Consider the following 22,378-nt stretch of genomic DNA (forward strand, 5'->3'; position numbering starts at 1 on the left):
TTAGAGTGGCTTAGGTTCCTGCATGCTGAAGAAAAAAAACTTTCAGCAAGCGTGGTTAATGCTTTCTTTAGCTACACTAATAACCAGGTTAATGGTGTTATTGAGAAGCTGCCATTTTTACATTAGTACTTACTAGACATCAATACTCAAAACCGTACTGTACACATCTGCTCAAAGGCTTGGATTATCTGGAGCAAAGGGCTTACTTCGAGCCTTCACCAGAAGAAAGATTTAGCAATTCTAGTCAACTGCAGGCTGAGACAGTGAAGTGTGCAAGCAAGGGACTGGTTCCTGATTTGGTTCATCATATGCTCAGAAGCAGCTGTTTTTCACATGCCTTGTAAATAAAAGGGCTTGCCTTACAACTTTGTCACACAATTACACTGCATAGATCTGTACTGGAAGTTCTACCTTACATGGACTCTGTGCTTGAGCCTAGGAAGAAAAAAGCATTGCCAACATGTCCAACAACAGTGTTATCAAGTAAGTTCTTACTTCCCTCTGGAAAGTCTCTTTCCTTGTATGAGGGGTGAAAGAAGTAGCTGCTTATTTATCCTGATACAGTTCTGTGTAAATTAAACATCTTTTCTCCAAAGTAAATTAATGCAATTGAGTTGAACTTGTTATTAACCTGAGAAGAGATTCTGCTGTATAATCAAACATTATTCTTATCTTGCATTTGGGTTTTTTTTTTTCTGTAAATGATCCTGTATAAATAAATGCAAGTTTTAATGTTAGCAAACATAATTTGCTAAATAATTTAGTAAACATAACACCATACCTCTAGTGAGGAGTGAACTCCATGCAAGCTACATATTATAACATTACAAAATCACAACCACCTAAGGAAAATGCAATGTAACAAACCACTCTCAAGTCTCTGGAGATACTAAATATATATTAAGGTGCTAGAGGATATTAATCTTCCCCAGGAGTCATCATTTTGTGTGTTTATACAGATCTGAAATGAACACACATACACACACATTTTTCATAATGTTCAGAAATTTAATTATTCTTGCAAAATAAACATTTACTTATTGGCTAATTCTGTAACAAGTTTTAATTTTTTTTTGTTGTTTTAAACGTGTAAATACTCTATAAACTTTAAAATTGCACAGCACCAGAAGAGATACACCCGCTTGGTGGATTTTTTGAGAATATTCGATATCCTCTCAGTTCTCAAATGCACACAAAAGACACAAACCATACAGCAGGTGAACCTTATGAAAAAGTTTGTGGAAAAAGACCATATGCAAAAGAACGCCCAAGAGCACCTATTCCTAAATATAATAAGCCTTATGCATATTCAGGCTTAAACTTTAATGTTTCACAGGAGTTTAGTTTTATTAACTCACAACTGCCTACTGCTGGGCAGACAGAACTCTGTTTTGGCTTGTCAAGCTAGCGAATATGGAATGCATTGACATACAAAAAGAGATGGTGATAGAGAAAACTTCATTTAAACAGTAATAAAGAAAACAAATGGCTATAATGTCAAATAACAGACAGTTTGTTCTATGTCCAGAAGCCTTTCCTATCACTTTAGTTCAACTTCAGTAGCTACTGTTGTTTCTCCTTGTAGGTTCTGAGCTATACAGACATAGTTTCCAGCATCTTTGGCTTCAAAATCTTCAACAATAAGAATGCTCTTTGAGATTCTTGTGGTATGTCCAGATCCTCTGTTTATCAATCTCCAGAAGTTTTGGATAATCACAGGCCTCTCAGACTGCTTAAAAAGAAAGAGAAACACCAACAAAAACCACCCCATAAGAAAATATGTGATTCTGAAAATCTTATTTAGTGACACTACTACTTAAACCCTGAAGCAAGAGGTCAGCTAGTAGGAGCCTATATCTGAAAGTCAGCCCTCAGTGAGGAAACATAAGGTGTCTGGCAGTTGCAGCAACATTCCAACATTAAATATTGATGTACCAGTAAGTCATGCCAAATAAGGAGAACACAATGGCTCTTCCACTCCAAGGGCAGGTACTGTACAGTGTTAGATCAGTGATGGGCTGCCAAAGCTCTTCCTGGAGTGTCTGGATGTACTCAGTTGTGCCTGTGGGCCATTCACCAAATTTGCATTTGGACACTTGATCAAGTAGGTCAGGCAGCGTGGGGGAGGTGTCAGCATAGCTTTGTGAGCTTACTTTCAGACTTTCAGCATGTCTCAAAAAAAAAAGAAGGCAGCAGTGGCGTGAGTGAGCTGACCAAGCTTTTACCTAGTTCCGTCCTAGCACAGAGAATAGCTTTACATCATGTGTTGCAAACTAATTCCTCCTCCTCTACTTTCAGAAACACAGTATTCGATACCGTAACAAGCAAACTCTAACAGTTCACAAGTGCTTCTAAATTAATCCTCACACTATGCTTTCCCAAATGTAACTTCAAAGCCAAAAATGGCATCAAGGATGCTTAGAAACATATTTTTTAGATTCTGTTGTGGTTATAATAGGCTTTTTTTCCGCTTCTATAAGAGAATTCTCTGATGGACTGTTTATCAGGTCACACTCCCTGACACCTCAGGAGCTTGCAAAGTACTGGGTAAAAGAAAGTGGCCCAAAGATAGACTACAGCAGTCTTTTTCCTTCAAAAATGCATCATGCTGGGTCAGCAGCTTTAGGCACTTTGGCTTGTGCTGTACCAATAACCTGGATAAAACTGGTAAGAGAGAGAGGGTTCTGCTTGGACACCATTTCCTCTTGTTTCATGAAACAGATGGATTAGCCATTTACCAGCATTAATGCCACAAGGCTTAAGCTAATACTAGCAAAAGGGTAAGTTAGACACCTCTCTACAGCCAAAGCTACAATCTTGCACTTGCAAAATGACCACTACAGAAGAAGCTGCCAGTCTGCTTGAAGCATAGTGCCATCAGGCAGTGCCTAGAAAGTGGCAGGCATTTACAGCTAACAAGACCTTTATTGGAAAAACTGGTACTCGCATCTAGAAATTTTTGACCTTTTAGAAGAAATCAAGCCCCATAGCGGAGCTCTCCCTAGCAAAGCACTGCCTCCTGTCCCCAGCCTGAAAATCAAGTGCTGCCTACAGTCAGGTACTACTGCACACTAGTTCAAGCCACAAAAGGTGTATCTGAAGAGCATCACTGATGGTCCTTTTCTTCTCCCTCCACTCCCCACCTTTTTCCTTTGCAGTATGTGAATACTTCCTTAAAAAATGTGAAGTCTCCAACAAGCATACAGCGCTCCTGCTCCGACATTTACTTAATCATTTTGTTGGGGCACAAACCCAAGCACAACCCCTTCCCTCCCTATCCCCAGGCGCAGCTGGAGCGGAGACTGTTTACCCCAGTGCATACGCACATCAGCCCTTTCCAGGGCAGGTGCCAGAGGCCAAAGTGTCTCTCTCAGCCCCCGTAGGTGAGTGCAGTGAGAGGGTGTAGTCCTCTGCTGATGGGGCAAGTGCCCTGCACTGCAGCTGCAGTATCCACAGCAAACAAGGGAGATTATTTGCCTGTGTGTAGCTGTTTATGTTCACTCAGTGCTAGAGAGGCGTAACTGTAGTGCACATGCCAGTGCTGGAAGCAGCTGGGTCAAAAGAGCCAGCAACCAGGCTTGGGGAGCCATTCAGCTATGAAAGATGTAAAACCAGCAAGGACTGGACACTAATAAGATACAGAGTTTTGGAAGGCCAGGGTCAGTTTAGAATTTAATTCCTTCAACTGTTTCTTCTTAGTAATTACAGTTAGTTTCAAAAGACGCCAAGTTGGGGCTTACATAGTCAGTTACTACAGTCCAAGAAACAGATATCAAGGGAAGCTGAAGAAAAAAAAAAAACCCACACGCAAAAACTCGCAGAAAACTGTATCAATCCACAAAGTTAATGTGATCAGCAGAGGAATTTCCTCTCTGCCCCACCCAAGAGAGTGAATTGTTCTAAGACTCTCAAAGTTAAAGCCCCAATTTGAAGGACAGAGACACTGCCATTTGTTGATGCATCTCAAAGTAATGCTAAGAGCTAAATTCAGAGGAAGACATTGGGCATTTAAATAAAAAAACACTATTGCTCTGCAGCTCCCCAAACTTGGAGGCACTTCAGCTTTCCCTAGCATTTTGCTTTTTACTTCACTGACAGCTGCAAGTTTCTCTGCTCATTCAGACATCTGCCCCTTTCCTTCCTAACTTCAAATGGACACCAGAAACAGGAGTTCTGCCAAACTCTTCTGGTGCTTCATCCAGCAGTTACTCTTCAGATCATCTAATTCATGCTAGCAGTACCAAGCCCCTCACCAAATGCACTTGAAGCTGCCCTTGTTTAACAGCCAGGACAGGGCAGGGAGGGGAAGAGCTCACAAACTCTCAGACTTCAATAGTATCAGCATGAAAACTTAGGACAAGCAAAAGGGGTGGGGGGGAGGTGAAAGAATGAACTAACATCAGAGTAAGCACTGGAAACCTGGTTCTACATGCCCAGTGCCCTCACAGGCAGTTCAAATCCCTTTTCTGCTCACTTGCGCTCTCACTAATTTTTCCCCTGAAAAGGCACACATCTTCCCATGACAGCAGAGTGCTACAGTCTCTATTTTAATGGCTACAGCAAACTTCTGGGGTTTTAGATTTGAATTTTCTCAAGCCTAGTAAGCACTGATCTCCAATAACTCACTCAAGCAATTACATCTGCTGTTAAATTACTTAATTCTATGCTGGCTCAGGCAGACCAGTGCTGATACAAGTACCTTATTAGCAAGCTCTGCGTCATCCTTCAACAACCTAGCACTAGGAGGGCTGGCAAATGGAATATAATGCAAGCCCTGAGGTCCTAGATGATCCCTTTCCTCTGGTGAAGGGTTCCATCTTCCAGCAGTCGTTCCTTTGCACATAGCCTACTTTGGATAAACAGCAGTAGAGATGAGGTTGGGCAGAAGCAGATCTCTGCGCTTCTGGATGTGGGCAACAATTGAGGGTAAAAGGTTCTGTGCTGCAGTGATTCATGTGCCCGAGCCATGGTGATGGATGGGATACCAAATGCAGAGGCATAAGTGAGGCTTTGTGGCTCACCCTAGAACAGCTTCCTGACGCTGGCTGGCTTTGACCCTGTCTGAGGCTTTTCTTTGTAAACACTGCCCGAGGCCAAGTGTCTCTGGAACGCAAACCTGAGGGAGGGGTGAGCTTTGCTGAGCTTGATTTTTGGTAACATGGGTAGAGCTCTACAGCTTCATTCCTCTGCCACTTCTAGACTCAGGGAAAGATGGGCTGAAGTTCAAAAGGCATGTGCTGCCTCCTCCTGCCAGCATGCCTGAGCTAGCAAGAGGCAGACACCACAATCTGAAAGAATCTTTACTCCAAATCTAGACACTGACTGGCATTCAAAGCATTGCCTTTATGAAGAACAAACCATTTCAGCCAGGCTGTACATTTCTCACCTCTTGCCCTGGGTACTGCCACCTGAAGTTCACATCGACATCTGGCTCCCCAAGGACTGTGCAGATTACGTGAACACTGTCACTGACTTCTGCTCTACTGGGTGATGCTGCGATTGTAGTTGAGGGTGGGCCCTTGGGAACTGATAGAAAGACAGTGTTTGGAAGCAGAAAATTAGTTTCTGAAGTTAAATACACTGATAAAACTTAAGAATCAATTTTTGCGTCAGTTTGCTTAATACAACAGGTAAGTGATGTACACCTGCAACTTTCCCCTCTACACTGGGAAACTGCTGGAATTTAAACCTACAGAGCTTTTTCACACACACTTTCACTCAAGATTTGAAAACTCTGATTACTTTACTTATTTTACAATTTAAAAAAAAAAAGTTTTCTAAACAATGTCAGCAGAAGAAACAAGAGTCAGTGTAAGCATATTGAAAACTGCATCTTACCTTCCACATACAGTAGGTGATACTTGATGGAAATCTGAGGTGCTCCCTGTGACTCTGCTTTGCAATAGACAATGCCTTTATGATCAGAAGTAGGGTGCTGGTAGATAAAACCCTTCTTCACATCATAAATAATATCAGTTCCATCTATTTCAATTTCTTCTGCTGGAAATTCCTTGTGTAGAGTTACTTTTGCTGAAGGAGTAGTAACACGGCATGGGATGACTGCAGGTTTATCTGGGTTCAGGTAGACAATCTCAAAATAACTGGGAGTAGGTACAAAAAGTTCCTCTTTATCTGTGCAGAAGAATTTATACAGTTAGAATAATATTTACATCTTGGTTTAACAGAAATAAGAGAAAATACATAAGACAAGAGAAAAGAGCTATGAGCAAAATTAACCTAAAGCTTTTTGGTTTAAACACGTGCACACACACAAAAAACCCAACTTTTCTCATCTGTGAGTATATATTTACAAGGCTTACATTAAAAACCTTAAACCAAAAAGAAAAAAAAAACAACAAACTATTCTTTACTGTAGTCAGATTTTTTTAATCTTAAGAAAATCTTTGGAATTCCTTTTTAATAAGTTTCCAAATACTCATCTGGATCCAATTCTGCTCACTCACTCACTTTTAAAGGGTAACACGCACAAACCCATCACCACTGGTAAGATGAGCGCTATGTGAAAGAGATACTCTTTGGAGCTACAGCCTTTTTGTACACATGATTTTACACAAAAATTTTTATTTACTGGTCTAAGTAGTTGAAATATTCAGTGCTTTTAGAATGACAGTTAAAGAGTATTTCCATATTTGACATGGTGCTTAGAAATATAAAGCTGAAATCCCTCTTTCTAGCACAAGCATTTACATAAGAACTCGACTGAAAAGTTTATTCCAGCCTTTCTAAAGGAATGTATCCTCAGAACATTAAATGCTTTTGAAAAATGGCTTCTGCCATGGTCTCATGGTCTAACTTAGCTCCAAAACATACTGCAAACAATCCTATCTTCACATTTTGTACAGAAATATTTGCTAGCCAAGAATGCTTTAACTCTGATCAGGCAGTGAAGGCTGATTTACCATTCAGAATGTTTTCCACGACAAGAAAAAAAAAAACTAACCATTTGATTTCAGCTCTGTTGTACCAAGTAACAGTAAAGTGTGCACAGTTACCTACTATGACCCTTATCCATGCAGTGTTAAGGCTACAGTCAACCTCAAGTACATGTGTTGTCGCACAGAGTCTAAGTGTTCTGCCTCTCATCATGCTATATAGAGTCTTGGGAGAAATTGTGGCCTCACCAAGATCAATGAGATCAAGATTTTTAAGTCAGTGTAGGTAACTGGAACTGTGTGAGGAGGGAGAGACTCCATGTGGCCATCTGAATGCCATGACAAGATGAAGCTTTTCCATAAATTTATTTTCTTTATCCAGACACATTTTCAAAACTTAAACTTTTTTTTAAATTTATTTTGTAGGAGATCCTCAGAATGCGTTAGTATTTTCAAAGGTATTTGCTTCAGGTTGCATTATGCATTATTTGGGGTATGCATTTACCATAATCCATAGGGAAAATAGACTCATAAATCACACCAAGCAAGCAATTTTCTGCTTACCAGCACTGTCTTCCTTAACATCTATTAAAAAAAAAAGATGAAAATTGTGGAAGAAAAATCTTGACAGTGAAAGTGCTGATGTAGCTTTATTCTTGTCTCACTAGCAAACATATTTCCACTAATAATCCCCTAGTGAGTTAATTACCTGTGAAAAAGATGTACGTTGAACCTGTTTTAGTCTCATCCTTCCTGCATTTGTTACCATTGCACAGCTGAAGCCAGCAGGTATATTCACCTGTGTCTGCTGCCGTGGAGTTTGCGAGGATCAGCTGACCGTACCTGTCAAGCTGCTTTATACTGGAGAGAAGAAAAACAAAAGGCATAGACAAGCACAGATATATTGCCTCATACATTTCTGTCAGCTCACTTCTACTTTTGATTTTTTTTTTTATTCATACCCTGCAACTGACCCACCTTTCACCTTCAGAGCTATGTTGCAACTTTCTCTTTTGCTCCAGCAAAGACCTGCTTAGATGAGTGGTTTTAGTAATTTCAACTACACACAAGCACTTGCAAACTTTTGTCTTGTACAGTTCCTTCTTAGATTCCTTTCAGCTCCCATTTTGAAACTGGGCTGTGACTGCTATAGACAATATGTTCATCTATGTTTTGTCTCAGTTTGTCCACATATAGTCCATATTTTCATGCTCCAAGTTAACCTGCATGTACCTCAGTCCTTTTTTTGCTACCATTTACTTCAACTGTAGCACTACTTTAACAGGATATTACAAAGATACTCCAGGAGTAGTAAGTAGCAGCTACTTCAATAACAGTCTGATGATTTATGCCTGCTTTCAGTGCGAACACTTTCCCATCTTTAACATACTAGTCCAGGTTTCCACTTGTAAGCACCATCATGAAGAGCTATCTCAACTTGGATTTGTTCTGCAAGTCAGCCATTGTACACTGCCTGCTCCTCTGCCCTCAGCCACTTCCCTGGCATTTTCCCACTGGAGTTTCCTCATCACCCCTTGGCGATTTCACAGCATGACCCTGAGAACTGCTGGAGGTGTACTGGCAGTGTCATCACGTAACTACAGAAAATTCAGCCTGTGTGATTATTTCAGACTTCATTTGCCTTTTTCTCCTTCTCTTGAATTTCCCAGATACATCTCTCAGTGGACTGAAATTTGTAAATGTGCAAATATTTATAAATATGTAGATACAGGTGAAGATACTGACAATGTTTCTAAGGGTTAAAGGTTCTATCTATTAAATTCTGCAGCTACAATCTCATCTTGTTCTTTTTTTTTATTTTAAGATTTGCTTTCCTGGCTCCTTCTTCCAGGCAGATGGTGTTATAGCTGGCAGTCTGTTGTGTTGCCTTTAGATGGATTGCAAAAGCAATGGTCCAACAGTACCAGTTCTCAGGAAACTCTGTCAGGACAGCCGTGTGGCAGTACTGATGCACTCTGCTGCTGCTCTGACCCTTAAAAACGTTATTTTCAGCCACCTGCCTTTACATGGTAGCACATCCAGAAATACAAAGGCTTCCCCGCTTTCCTTTGCGGGACATCGAATTACAAGGTCATTTCTGTTCTAACCAAGTCGGGATTGATTTTTCCAGGTTTAGGCACTTGGTAGCGACTTATTTTCAGTGTTTCAAAGGGAGTCTGGACAAATACACAGCTTGCATGAAGTCTGAACAGCTCCCATACTCTTATTCAACTGTGGGTTCTCTGAATATTTATTATCCTCCTATTTGTTCTTATTAGTGGGGTAGTTATTCTGTAAGGCAGGTGCCTGACTGAATCATTTATTTCTGGGATCACCATACTTGGAAGAAATTCTTGTCCTCTACACACCTTGTCACTGTGTCACAGTGGTACTACAGACATGCCTGACGGTACTGTGTGCTCTAAATGCTCTGTTTTGCTTATGTCTGCACTAACTGCTTAAACAGAGAGGCCACTGCTTTCAACCACATGCACTTCCCAAAATTTCTGATGCTCTAGGTGTTCTGCTAGCAGTTTGCATTACTACCAGCAATCATGAGCAAAGGTTCATGTAACCCGACATTCAGCCTCCAGCCAAGGCCAGTAGCTTAGAAATTAAACACACACAAATACACAATGCAAACAGGACTAACTGAGAATTATATTTTCCAATAAAGCCCTCAGACACCATTAGTACACTCATCCACCACAGGGCAGTTTTGAGGCCTCCCTGAGGGAACAGGCAAATCGTGTTTCCTACCTGCTAATGCACCTGTCCTACACAACCTTGTCTGATTCCAGTTTTTGGAATCATGTAGTTATGGAGTAGTACCATTTTCATTTTTAATATAAACACTATTTTACATTATTAACTATCTTCAGGTTTTAGATAAGCTTTGAGAAATTCCTATTCATACAAGAGATCCTGTTGTGCATCATACCCAACAGGAAGAAAAGAGAAATACAAAACATGTCCTGGTCCATATTATTATTTAGTTTTACAGTTCATATTTCATAGGCTACATGACTACATCAGCATAAAATGATTTGCAAGTATCCAGTACTAAACATCAATATTACAGAGAAACCATTATGCTAGAACATTTTTGCCTCCAACCGTCAATGCAGACACTGAACTATAGCTCAAAATCCCAACAGATGGAAAAATAAGGTCAGAGTTAATTAATTATTGCACAGTGTGTTCTGCTTAACTGAGAAAAAGCTATCCAGTAATCAATGGAAATAGCCTCGCGAGGCAGTCATCCACAAACATGCACTAACAAAACCTGGCAACTGAGAGTGGAAGTGTTGAAACATGTTGACATGACCATGTTAAGCAGAAAAAACCAGCCCATATAAATTATAAATGGTAAATCCTGCCCCTGACCAATATTTCCAGGATAACTCTTATTTCATTAGTATTCTATATGCTGGGAAATCTGACTCAAAAGCCAAAACTTTGCTATGCTCTACATATCACAAAGTAAAAAATTTATATATACAAACATTTCAAGATCGTATAAAAAAATTTAGAAAACTCTAAACTCTTATTCCACACATTCATCTTCTTAAGCTTTAGTTATTTGAAGTTCAAAAGATCTTTGCTGGAAAAATTATGCCAAGTTTAGAAGCTAAAAAAAAAGATCAAAAAAGACAAAAAGAGAGTATACACAGCATCACTCAAAGAGCATCCAGCAAAGCCCTCTCAAATAGCTGCATTCATACTGACAAAAGAGAGCTTATCTCAAACAAGCTCACCAGGAGAAGAACATAACATCTTACTGTTTAACACAAGAAAAATATCCCAAGCTTTCAGACTTCAGAGCATATGGAACAAAATGACATTCAGTTATACGCATGAGCACAACTCACATCTCACTAAGCCAGCAGGAGCCTGCATTTCCTGAAAGCAGTCTAATTTTGCCCTCCGCAACACAACAGTTTCCTCAATACTTGTGAGAGTGCTCCTGTCCTCCCCAGCCGCATATACACAAACGTGCACGTGATGCATGTCCAGCTTTTTGCCCCAGCTTCTTCCATTGGAGCAGTACCATTCACGTGAGTTTATTTATCAGACGAAGTTCTGTGATAAATACAGCCAGTCTTTGGCAAATGAGACCCCCATGGTCCACACAGAACAAAGACTATGTGAAGTTTGACTGCCTTCATCTAGAGCAGCTTTTTGCTGTAAAGCACAAGAAAGAGGAAAAGTGCGTGCCCTTATTTTTCTTTCACCCCTCTCAGTTTTTGATCCTTCTCATACATTGTAGATCCAGTTTCTGGGTGAGCCCACAGTCATTAATTTGCTATGCACAGCCTTACAAAACAGCATTCTGGCCCTTCTGTTCTGGTGGTGCACAAGCTACCTTTGACCGTTAGCATTACCAAGATTTTTGGCCAGTTCAGCCACTACAGAAAATTTTCAGACAAAAAGTAATCTGGAGGGTATATTTACACTGCGCAATACAGGAGAGCATAATAGGTAATAAGTTAGTCCTGAAGCAGGCTGGTATGTGTCCTTAACTTGGGAGCCAAGCTTGCATGATTCTAGCTGTCTCCCCAGAGTTGCTTTGCATGCTACAGTCTTTAAAGCTAAGTAAATTATTTCAGGGTGTACTGGTATTTCCTCCAGTTAGGATACTGGAAAGAGAGGATTTATCCTCTGGTTCAACAAGAAACAGCCAAAGAGTGCTCTCCTCCTCCTTCTTTCACTCAGCATCTTTCCCTCCTCCTACATGATAATTTTAGCATATGTTAACAGCTACAGACCTATTAAAAACTATGACTCTCTAGTACAGCAAGCAAAAATATTTTATTTACTAGGTCGCAAAGCGTACTTACAAAGACAAACTCAAAGAAAGCATAGCTACTAATACTATAGAAATGGCTTCTAATTATAATATCTTCCTTCTTAGAAAAGTCATACCATCCTCCAGGCTCCTGTATTCTCCTTACCACATGGGTGAGTTAAAAACGTGATAAGCGTGACATGGAGACAAAACATCTGGCTTTGATCTCTACTTCTTTTTGCAGCCACGCATAATAAATACATTATGTGGGAGCTAAATTTAACTCGCTGTAAACCAAAACACCCTCCTCTCCCAGAACTACAGACAGGAAACAGAATGCAGTGAGCATGCATCTTCGGTGTCAGCTCCTGCTCTGGACTGCTGCTATTAACAAATCCAAATTGAGCTGGTACTTGGTGCATGAACTTTTGTATGAAGCAAGGAAGATCTAAGCTCCTCTTGAAAGATGACAACATCGTTAATATTTTCTGCTGCCCATTCACTTACAAACACTGAGATAACTAAACAACATACTATCTTTACAATATCTCCAGTTAAATTCAACCAAAGTTTTCTAAAACCAGAGAATATGAATTTCATATTTCACATTCTATAAAGCAGATTTTGTTTCATATGCCTCTATTAGCGCCACAGCAAAGCTCTTGAGAAAATTACCAAAAAATGTGACAAAAATATAACTGCACAAGATTCTGTGGTCAATGTCTCCATAAATTATTAATATTCTGCGACTCTGAAGTGCACTACTAATTTATGTTTTCAATTTCTCTAGTTAATTAAAGGACCTTCTGCTTACATTTAAAATGGCTGATGTAGTGTAACTCAGCCTTACTGCTTCAATACTTTTTTCTAAATAAAGCAAAGACCATAATATTTCAATACAGACTCTTAAATATAAGCCTAATATACTTCTAAAAGAAAATAAATACTTAGGCAAGTTATATCCACCCAGTCACTAGCATTTATTTTGTGTGACATTATTAACTTTTGTTATATGGTTAAAATATTACAAGTATTGTGAACTTGAGTGAGAATAGGAAAGTGAATTGCTGAGGCAACAGAATCACAAACTACGAAATGCCAAAGTACACAATGAGGAAATGCATGCCTTTTTTCCCCCAAAACCACTGTAAACTCTTATATTTTGTCCCATGTGCATCACTAGAAAAGTACTTGATCTTGCAAGAGAGGAATATACTGTCAAACAAATAACGAAGCAGCATTCAAATTCCTCTTCAAAAATGGCAAATACTTGCCTTGCCTTCAATGCCAGATGCTAATACGCAGACAACATAACCTGGAGGTCTAGAGGACCAAATCATGCCAGCAATCTATTTGCAAATACACAAAGCATAAGATACACTTGAAAACAACCACCACCACCACCACACACACACTCCCTGTTGATACTATTTCGCACGTTCAGCTTTGGCTCGCGGGACGGCCAGGTCTGTATTGCAGCTGATAACTGCCACCTACTGGAATAAATCCAGATACAACATTTCTCACAAAATAAAAAGCAGTAGTTGTTTAAATTGGCTACAAGATCTTTTGAGAGATATTGCTGCAATAAGCCCTCAGCAGAAACAGGCTTGCTGCTGTAACTTACTATGACAGCAGCTTTGCACTGCCTACAGAGGTTTATCCAGCCAGTGTAGTTCTTGAGCTCCTCAGCCATCATGGGACAAGCAAATCCACACTCAGAGAGGAACTGGCTCACAAATTTCAGGCAGCTGTGCTAGAGATCACAGTGTATGACTGCCAGTCTTCAACGCTCCTCTTTGAAAAGAGAAGTGGAAAGGAGAATATATCTGAAAAAATAATTGACTGGCAGTGATTTTAAGGTAGCATCATACCTGTAAATAAGTGGAACAGATCACAGAGATTCAGATAACCTCTGTTATTTACAGAGAGCATACACACTTGTACTTAATTTAGGAACAAAAGGACAATAGGAGTTGATACCTTTGCTCATAACCCTGTGCCTCTCTCACCTAATAATCCAAGAAAAGCTCCTTACAGCTCACTCTTAGTGCATCGTCCACAATGCTCTCCAGTCTCCCCACAACTTGTCTTTCATAGACACGCAGATCTCCATAGAACAGCCAGTGAAAACAAACACTACTCACGGCAAAAGAATGCCTGTGGAAGACATCCTTAAAGCTCCTTATATGCCCTTCCTCTTTCAAATACAGAACTAAATTCCTAAATTTAATCTACATTTAACTGTGTACTATGTTCAAGAACTGGGAAGGCAAACAAATGCATGGTTTTTTGGAGATGTTCAGAGCAACAGGACACTCACTGAGTGCGGCAGGGAAACGCAGAGAGTCCTCAGTTCCTCTTCCTGCTCTAACAACTATTTATGAGGTTTCCAATGTCACTAGATGAAAGAAAAAGCCTTCCTAAATGCAAGGTGACTATGCTCAGCATTAAACTTTGTCATGCCACAAACATTGCAATTCCCTTTTGCACACAAAGGTAACTTTGACAGGAAAAGTAAAAACCACCCTCACTTGCTCCTTAGCATGGCGGCGTGACATACTTTTTTGCTAGTTGAGAGATGCGGGTTTGAGCCTCTTCAGGAAATTAATCTTAGTGTCTCCAGTGATCGCTACATTAGCAACCAGTACAGCCCATCAGGAGCAGGTCTCTCTAGAGCAACAGAGTTGGTAGCAAGTACCTGACATCCACACTCACATTTTGAGAGTTTTACTTCAGAGTAGCTCTGATGTAGTCCCTGTTAGTAACTGGAGCACATTGGCATTGCACCGGACCACAGTCTATTTTAGACTCATTTGAAGGAAATCCAGATCACATGTTGCAGGACTATTCCACAGTGCAAACCATAAGGCAGTAACTGGTGATGACTGAAAGATGCACATCCTTTTCATCGGCATTAGAAACCACTAGGTGGAACATCGTTATTGTAAAAATGTAAACAAATAAACAAACAAACAAACAAAAACCCAATGGTGTTGGAAGTGATAGGAAAAACAAGTTCTGGATTTTTTTTTTTTTCCCCCAAAATGAGAAGCAGCTTACCTGAGTCTGGAGTCTTTAAAAGTGTCTAAGTATGAAGGGTAGTTCCAACTAACATTACTCCCCTTACATCGCAGTTCTATGCTTTGTCCTGCAGACAGGCTTAAAGTGGCAGCTAGTTTCTGGAAATGACCTTTATCCATCACCTGTGTTAATATGGACTGGGACTTCAAAGAGGAGTCAGCAGCTTCTCTCTCCTTCATTTTGGGAATTTTGGGCTTTACTTTTTTGTTGATAGGCTTAATTTTGTTTTCCCCAGGTTCTTTTGGACGCTTACTCCTTGCAGGCTGTCCAATAACTAGTAAAATAAAGAAAAGAAGGCAATGCTACTGATTAGAAAAAGTTTACGTAGTTTTCTTGCCAAAAAAAAACCCCAAACTTTCTTATTATCACAGAGAATAACTAAAGTTTTGTTCTGCCTATAAAGGATTCGTAAAAATGAGTAAGAGTTAATTTCCGTGAGCTTTTGAAGTCTCTGGCATGACCCATTTTCCTGGGGAAAACGGAAAGAAAAAATAAAAAAAATAAAAAAAGAGCGCTTTCAACAACATGTGGAAAATCTATACTTAGAGTTCACATGAACAGACAAACATGCAAGGTATGAGAACTTTACAAATGAGAAGGCAAAGAAATACAGTATTTCTATCTCCAGTTACTTCTGTAATTTCTACCTCATGTTGTTGCCATTTAGTACACAATGCTACACAAGTTCTGTGTCGTCATCGGTATGTCACACACCCATCAATTCTCACAACCTTTCCACACACTATGTCTGTGAGCACAAATTTTAAAAATGGGAAATTCAATCTCAACATAAGAAAATGCTTTTTACTGCAAGGGTGGTCAAGCACTGGCACAGGTTGCCCAGGTGAGCTGTGGAGTATCCATCCATGGAGATGTTCAAAATCCCAACTGGACACAGTCCCAGGCAATCTGCTCTAGGTGGCCCTGCTTGAGCATGGGGTTGGACTGGATGATCCCAAGAAGTCTCTTCCAACCTCAGCCATTCTGTGACTCTGTGATCTCAGCATGCAGAGTAAGGCTCCCTGTGTAGGAATATTTACCTTCTGGTCTCATGCCAACTGGAATTTGCGCCACAAATTGAAGAGATCAAATAGAAATGCCTTCCAAAGATCACAACATTTTAAGATAAAGCAACATTTTATAGTTTCTGCAAGGGAGAGTGAAATAAATATTTATGCTTCTTCCAATTTTTTTCTGCACCTGTGATGCCACTGGCCATGCAAAATTGACAAACTTGGGGGAAATTATGATAACAACAGAGAATTTCAAAGAAGCAGTTGCTGCCTCCCATGGAAGACCATGAAGTAGGGTTTTTTCTAGTTACTCAGAGTACACTACTCTAGAGGCTGGCACAGTACATGTATTACGGGGCAGACAGTTGCAGTAGGAGCACTTTCTCCTTGCATTACATTAGAAAGGCTACAGTGGGTCAGGCCAAATGGACACATAGACAATGTCTTTGCACTGACACCACTCAGTGTCAGACGCCAACTAGGGAAAGGGCAACCATCTCTGCTCCTTCGATGCTAGTCTCCCAGCTTCCAAGAATCTCTAGCTCAAGGGATCTGTAAACCACAGTTGCCATCACTTTACTGCCCTTGGTTTATTTTTCCTTCATTAATTTGTCTGGTCAATTTTCAAAACTACACAAACAATACATAAATATTAGATGCCTCCTAGTTTTTGTATTAAGTGAATCATTTCTTCAACAACTTTCTCTGTGGTACTTAAGACTTTTACAGAGCTGAAGAGTTTTACTTCCTTCCAATTCTCCTCCCCATCCCACCGGGGCAGGGGAGGAGCGAGTGGTGCTTAGTTGCCACTGGGGTTAAACCACGGTACACCCCAAGGCACCTCCACACTGAATATGGGAGCACACAAATAATTAAGTTTTTAATTTGCAGTTTTACTTTCTGTAGGTGTTCTGTCTTATCCCCCATTCTTATCAGCCTTAAAAAGTTTGTGGCCATCTCTCCCTGCCCCACCCCAGCACATCAGAAGTAAAGGATTTATGCCTGGTTTTATTCCTTTTGCAAGCTGTTTCTCAAACTCTTCTTGTCTGCCTTATTCCGGTTTTTATATTTAACCCATATGTGAGTTAATGAGCCTCCTCATCTTATGTAATTCCCCTTCCTGAAATTAAACGCATCAGTTGTTTCTTTGGCTTTTATTATTCCTGCAAAAATATTAAAACTAGTCTGGCTGTTCTAAAGTAACATCTGAATCCAATTACCTGAGTACTGCTCCAGATTAAGTCAAGAACCGCGGCTTTTCTCAAGGGTACTCCGAGAAGCGGCTCTAAAAAGTCATCGTTTGTGGCATCTAAACAACGCACTCACCATCACACCTCGACATGTGTGATCTAACCTCTGCAAGAGTAAGCAATGCTTCCTTTTGCTTGTCTGTCCAGTTCTTGCTGCCCCTCTGATTTTCATTAACACAGCAGTCACTCCCTCCATCGCGTTGGGTGGTCAGTAACCGAGTTGTTTGTTCTCCACAGGGCTGGTATTTCAGTCCAGATAACTTTTACTGACAAAACTCGCCAGGAACCAGATTTGACAACTAAAGCTTTCTTCAACACATACTGCCACTTCTCCTGTGCGTTGAGCTATTGCAACTTTCCTGTGTAATTTGTGCTCTAGTATCAGAAGGTCCCACTGACAGGCCCGATAAGCCTTTTGGATAAACATTCCCACTTCAAACCAGCCATTCCAGTTCCCTGTTGTACTTTCCAAATTTTCTGTAGAAGCACACAAACTTCAGTGCAGTCACCCTCTTCTATTCCACCCCCCCCCACACACACAAACCCTATTGAAATAGGACTATTTGTTCAAACTCCTCTTTGCCATTTCCACTACGTTCTGCCAGCCTCAACCCTGACACTTGTTTGAACACACAAGGTTCTTACAACCTCACCCCAAAGTAATGCATCATCCCAAACAGTGCGCGCTTTTCTATATCTGACACTCTAAGAAACTGCTAAAAAGACTCCCCTATGAAAGCTTTTCAATTTTAAGTGCCAGAAGCCTGGTTTTGATTTCCTCTAGATGAAGTTCTTCCTCTTTACACAAGCTCCCTCTGTTCCACATTTCTGTAGTTCCCGGTGAGTCTGAACACTCTCCTCCTATACCACGCTCTCAGCTACACAGCGAAACTCCTGTCTGTCTGACCTTACACTTCCCTGCAGGTGACAGCAGGGGCATTTCAGGAAACATCATCAGAGGAGCTTTTCTCTTCCTACTCAGAAAACCTAGTTCTGCCTCTCTGCTGCACCTCCCCAAGAGGTAAGTTTCCAAGCAAGCTATGACAAGGCTCCTCCTCAATACTCCCTATAAGTATGTCCAGGTATCTACCGATGCCACCATTTCTGCACTTTACAATCCTGCCTTCTCATACCACTGAATCAAGTGCTGTATGCCCAATAACTAAATTAACTGGTATAGCAGTCTATCACCCAAGATAAAGAGGACACACAATCCAATCCCTCCAGGAATACAGAACCCACCATGCAGATTCCTTGTTTCCTTACCCAAACTGCAAGACTTCCCTCCAGGGAAGGGAAGAAACTCAACTTGTCCATTTACACAACTACATGAATATGCCCTGTTTGGGATACTTTACCATCTCACCAGATTTATGCACAGAGCCCTCATTGTTTTAACCCATCCTATATCCACACACACGTTCCACTGGTTTCACAACTGCACAGGCCCCTGATTTTCTTCAAGTGTCCACTTAGAGAACTTCAGAAGTAGAGACTGAGCAAGGTCTCCCACAACAACAGGATCGTGTTCACTGTCCATCAGATGTACCCATTCCACAAGGCAGGCCCCATGCTACATCTTGGCAGCATCAGAGACCTTTCAGCTCTCATTAATACTGATTAATTCTTTCTTGAAAAGAAATAATAAATCAAGTGTGAGGTTATCATAAAGAATAATTCTTAACCACCAGGATTAAGATGAAAGGGAAGAGTATTTGTGATCACAACTAACGTAACAGAACAGGTTGGACGCACCTCTGTGGTACTTCAAATGAAAAGTTAATCATCCAAGCACTCATAGAGACAATACAGGGTGACACATCAGCACTCATACAGACAATCTGGAGGGACACATTTCACTGTTCATAAACTAATATACACTAAATTTGGAAGGCTATTTTGAAATCAAGATGCCTACATTAGGACTTACACCTCTAACTTTAGATGAGGAACTGTCTTTAAATATGCCAGGTTACTTTCTCCCGTAGCTAAGCTTCTGGATGACATAGCACAAAGCACCCAGTCAAACCTCAGCATAAACTAGACAAAGTAAGAAAAAAGTTGGCCTGGGAAATCTTTTGCCCAAGTTACAACTCATTTCTCATTCTGTGTTTTTATTGTCTATTTTTTAAACAGAAAACACTTATCTTGATGTGGTAGTGCACACTCATAGACTGGATCTTTCAGCAGAAATCCTATCCCACGCCACACTGGTCCAGAGCACGATTCCTTTGCACATAGTCATAAGAAAAACTGGGCTGGAGAGAACTCCTGGAAGTCCTTTCCTGCTACCGTTCAAGTTGCTTTGTCCAGTTGAGCTCCAACTATTCCAAAGGCTAGAGAATATACAGCCTCCTCCAACAACTTATTTCAGTGCTTAACAGCTCTCAGGATGAAGGATTTTTTTTTTTATGTTCTTACAATATTTTTTTTTCCTTACAACCTCCTGGGCCACCTGCGGTAACTGCCCCTTTGCCTTTTGCCGTGCACCCCTGCACCTGCCTCCCATTTCTCTACAAACCCTTCCACGGGCTACGCAGGCTTCGTTTCCCAACCCCTTCCCTGGTGAAAAACAAAGGAAACTTATTTTTTTAGTTTCTTCTGAAGAAGCTTTAGTAAGTTTATTTGCATTTTGCAAGAGGGAAACAGCCTCTCTTTTGCCCAGTTAAAAACATCGGTGATGCGCGTCCCTTCCCTGTCAAAAACTTGCCTCTTCCCTCACAAAGACTTCACCACAGCCCGAAACCGAGTTACGAGTGAAGTCTGGTCCTCTCTACAAACGAACAACCCTGCACAAACCCCATTTTTTTTTTTCTAAAAAAAAAAAAAAAAGCCGAGCACCAAGTCCAGCTCCTCCAGTCACGGGACGGGGATTTAAGCGCGGACTTAAACGTCGAGCCCAAAGAAAAACGGCGGCGAGGGGCAGCCGGTGTTGCCGCAATCGCTTCTCCCCCCAAAACCCCAGCACTCACTGAAACCGTATTTTCGGTCTTCAGCGGAAAGCCTCGGCGGCTTGCTGGCAAGAGAGCAACCCGCCTTCCCCCCGCCTCTGCCCGGCAGGACGGGAACCCCGCCACCGCCACCCCCGAGGCGGCTCCCGGCCCTGCTCCGGGGGCTGTCATGGCGGGGGGGTGGTGGGAGTGGGGGGCGGCGGCGGGCACCCGCCGCCGGCTTCGCGGGGCAGGGGCGGCCGCGGCCCAACGGTCAGGAAAGCCCGGGGCGCCTCGCAAAGAGAGGGGAACCCAGAAGGGCTGAGGGCGGCGGGGGTCGCGGCTCACCGTGCGGCAGCGTTTCCTGCAGCAGCAGCAGGCTGAGGAGCACCCAGAGCCGCATGGCGGGAGCGGCCGGGACGCTGGGCTGAGGCGGGACGGGCGCGGCGATGGTAGCGGGGGGATGGGGGCGGCCCCGCGGTGCCTCAGAGCGGGGAGGAGCCGGCCGGCGCCGGGGCTCCCTGCCCGGGGCTCCCCGGCGGGGGAAGGCACGGCGCAGCTGTGCCACCTCAGGGGATGCTCCCGCCGCCACCCGCGCTTCTTTCGCAGAGGGAGGGTCGAGCCGCGACGCCCCACGGGTGAGCACGGCCGGGCGGGTGTCCGCAGCGGATCACCCCCACCGGCCAGGGCACCTGCGGCGGCATCTCACTCCCGTTGCGGCTCCGGGTCCTCCACAGCTGCTCACCGGGCGGTCGAGAACGGTGACAGGGGCCCCTCCGCCCATCGCTGCCCCATGCGGGACTGCTGTGTTCAGGGCAGGACCACAGCTGCATCCCAAATGGCCCCCACCTCAGGGCCACCTGTGGAAGTTTACTGCTTGAATAGGTGACCCTACGGGTGGACATCAGGCACAGATCAGTGTTGGCCTAAGACAGCAAAAGTACTTTTTGAAGTCAAACAATTGCACTCATTCCAGCCTGCCACAGCAAAGAGATTCCCAAAAGCCTGCTTTGGAAAAGCTACCTCACACTGGAAAACAGAAAATAGGAGAAAAAAAAAAAAAGACAAGATCATAGAATCATAGAATCATAGATTAGTTAGAGTTGGAAAGGACCTTCAAAGGTCATCTAGTCCAACCCCCCTGCAAGGAGCAGGGACATCTCCAACCAGATCAGGTTGCTCAGAGCCTCATCCAGCCTGGCCTTGAACGTTTCCAGGGATGGGGCATCCACCGCCTCTCTAGGCAACCTGTTCCAGTGTTCTATAACTCGCATCGTAAAAAATTTTTTCCTCATTTCCAATCTAAATCTACCCCCCTCTATTTTAAAACCATTACCCCTCGTCCTATTGCAACAGGCCCTACTAAACAGCCTCTCCCCATCTTTCTTGTAGGCCCCCCTGAGGTACTGGAAGACCGCTATCAGGTCTCCCTGGAGCCTCCTCTTCTCCAGGCTGAACAGCCCCAACTCTCTCAGCCTGTCCTCGTAAGAGAGGTGCTCCAGCCCTTTTATCATCTTTGTGGCCCTCCTCTGGACCTTCTCCAACTGGTCCATGTCCTTCTTGTGTTGGGGGCTCCAGAACTGGACACAGTACTCCAGGTGCTATTTGTGGCTTCATAGTCTGTTACACACAGTCCGCTTGTGGGACTGATGTCACACCTGAGCCTGAGCCTGTGTGAAGCTCATGGAGAGGCACAGGTATCTGCACAGCGAAGAGATGAGCATTACACACAAGCCAGGTAAACTTGAAGTTTGCTGCGTGTATGTTTATGCCCACACTGAACTGTCAAAAGCTGTTTCTGGAAACTTGAAGGTTTCCTTGGAGGAGAAGGAAGGAGAAAGCAGGACTAGAGGGGCCACACAGGTGGATGTAGGGCAAGGTGAAGATGCTGGACTGGGAGGAAGAAAATGGCTTCTCCCATTTCCTGCAACAAATTAAGGTATTCCTATTCCTACAGAATATTTTTGAACTCCAAGATTATTACCCCTTTTAAACAGCTAGAATACCACCAAGTATTATATTCTGAAAAGGTCATCAGCCTTTGTTTTAAAGGAAATGAATGTTTGAGGTAACTTGGAAATATGTGCAATATAAACTGAAAATTTGCACTGAATTTTGCTCCTGCTTCTGATGAAGCATGTTTTTTTTTTCAATCATCTGCAAAACTGCTGGTTGCGATTTTTATGTGCCTTCCTCAAATTTCCCTTTTCGTGTCACACACAGGGTAGGCAAATTATCTAATGGTGACAGACATCCAAATAGTAGTATACCTTGGAAAATATGGACTACATTAAGACATATTTAAGCTGACATATACGTTTCTCCTGTTTAGATATATAATGAAGAAAGTGATTTTATGAATTTTAGATTCCTAGTTTTAAATGGATATGCATGAAAAACTAGTTACACTTTCATTTAT

The 22,378-nt window shown here is 42.2% G+C and overlaps 1 protein-coding gene across 1 annotated transcript; it reads right to left on the minus strand.

The window, feature by feature from the left end:
• On the minus strand, positions 1-20,397 carry PDGFRL (platelet derived growth factor receptor like). The gene is made up of 6 exons (XM_086747033.1): positions 20,308-20,397; positions 14,746-15,040; positions 7,603-7,754; positions 5,839-6,132; positions 5,387-5,526; positions 1-1,729 (listed from the first exon to the last, which is right to left on the minus strand). The coding sequence occupies exons 1-6, from the start codon at positions 20,360-20,362 to the stop codon at positions 1,541-1,543; spliced, it is 1,125 nt and encodes a 374-aa protein (XP_086603159.1). The 5' UTR covers positions 20,363-20,397; the 3' UTR covers positions 1-1,540.
• Positions 20,398-22,378: the final 1,981 nt, after the last annotated feature.

This window comes from Chlamydotis macqueenii, chromosome 4 (assembly GCF_036417535.1).
Source record: "Chlamydotis macqueenii isolate bChlMac1 chromosome 4, bChlMac1.mat, whole genome shotgun sequence".
Taxonomy (NCBI): Eukaryota; Metazoa; Chordata; class Aves; order Otidiformes; family Otididae; genus Chlamydotis; species Chlamydotis macqueenii.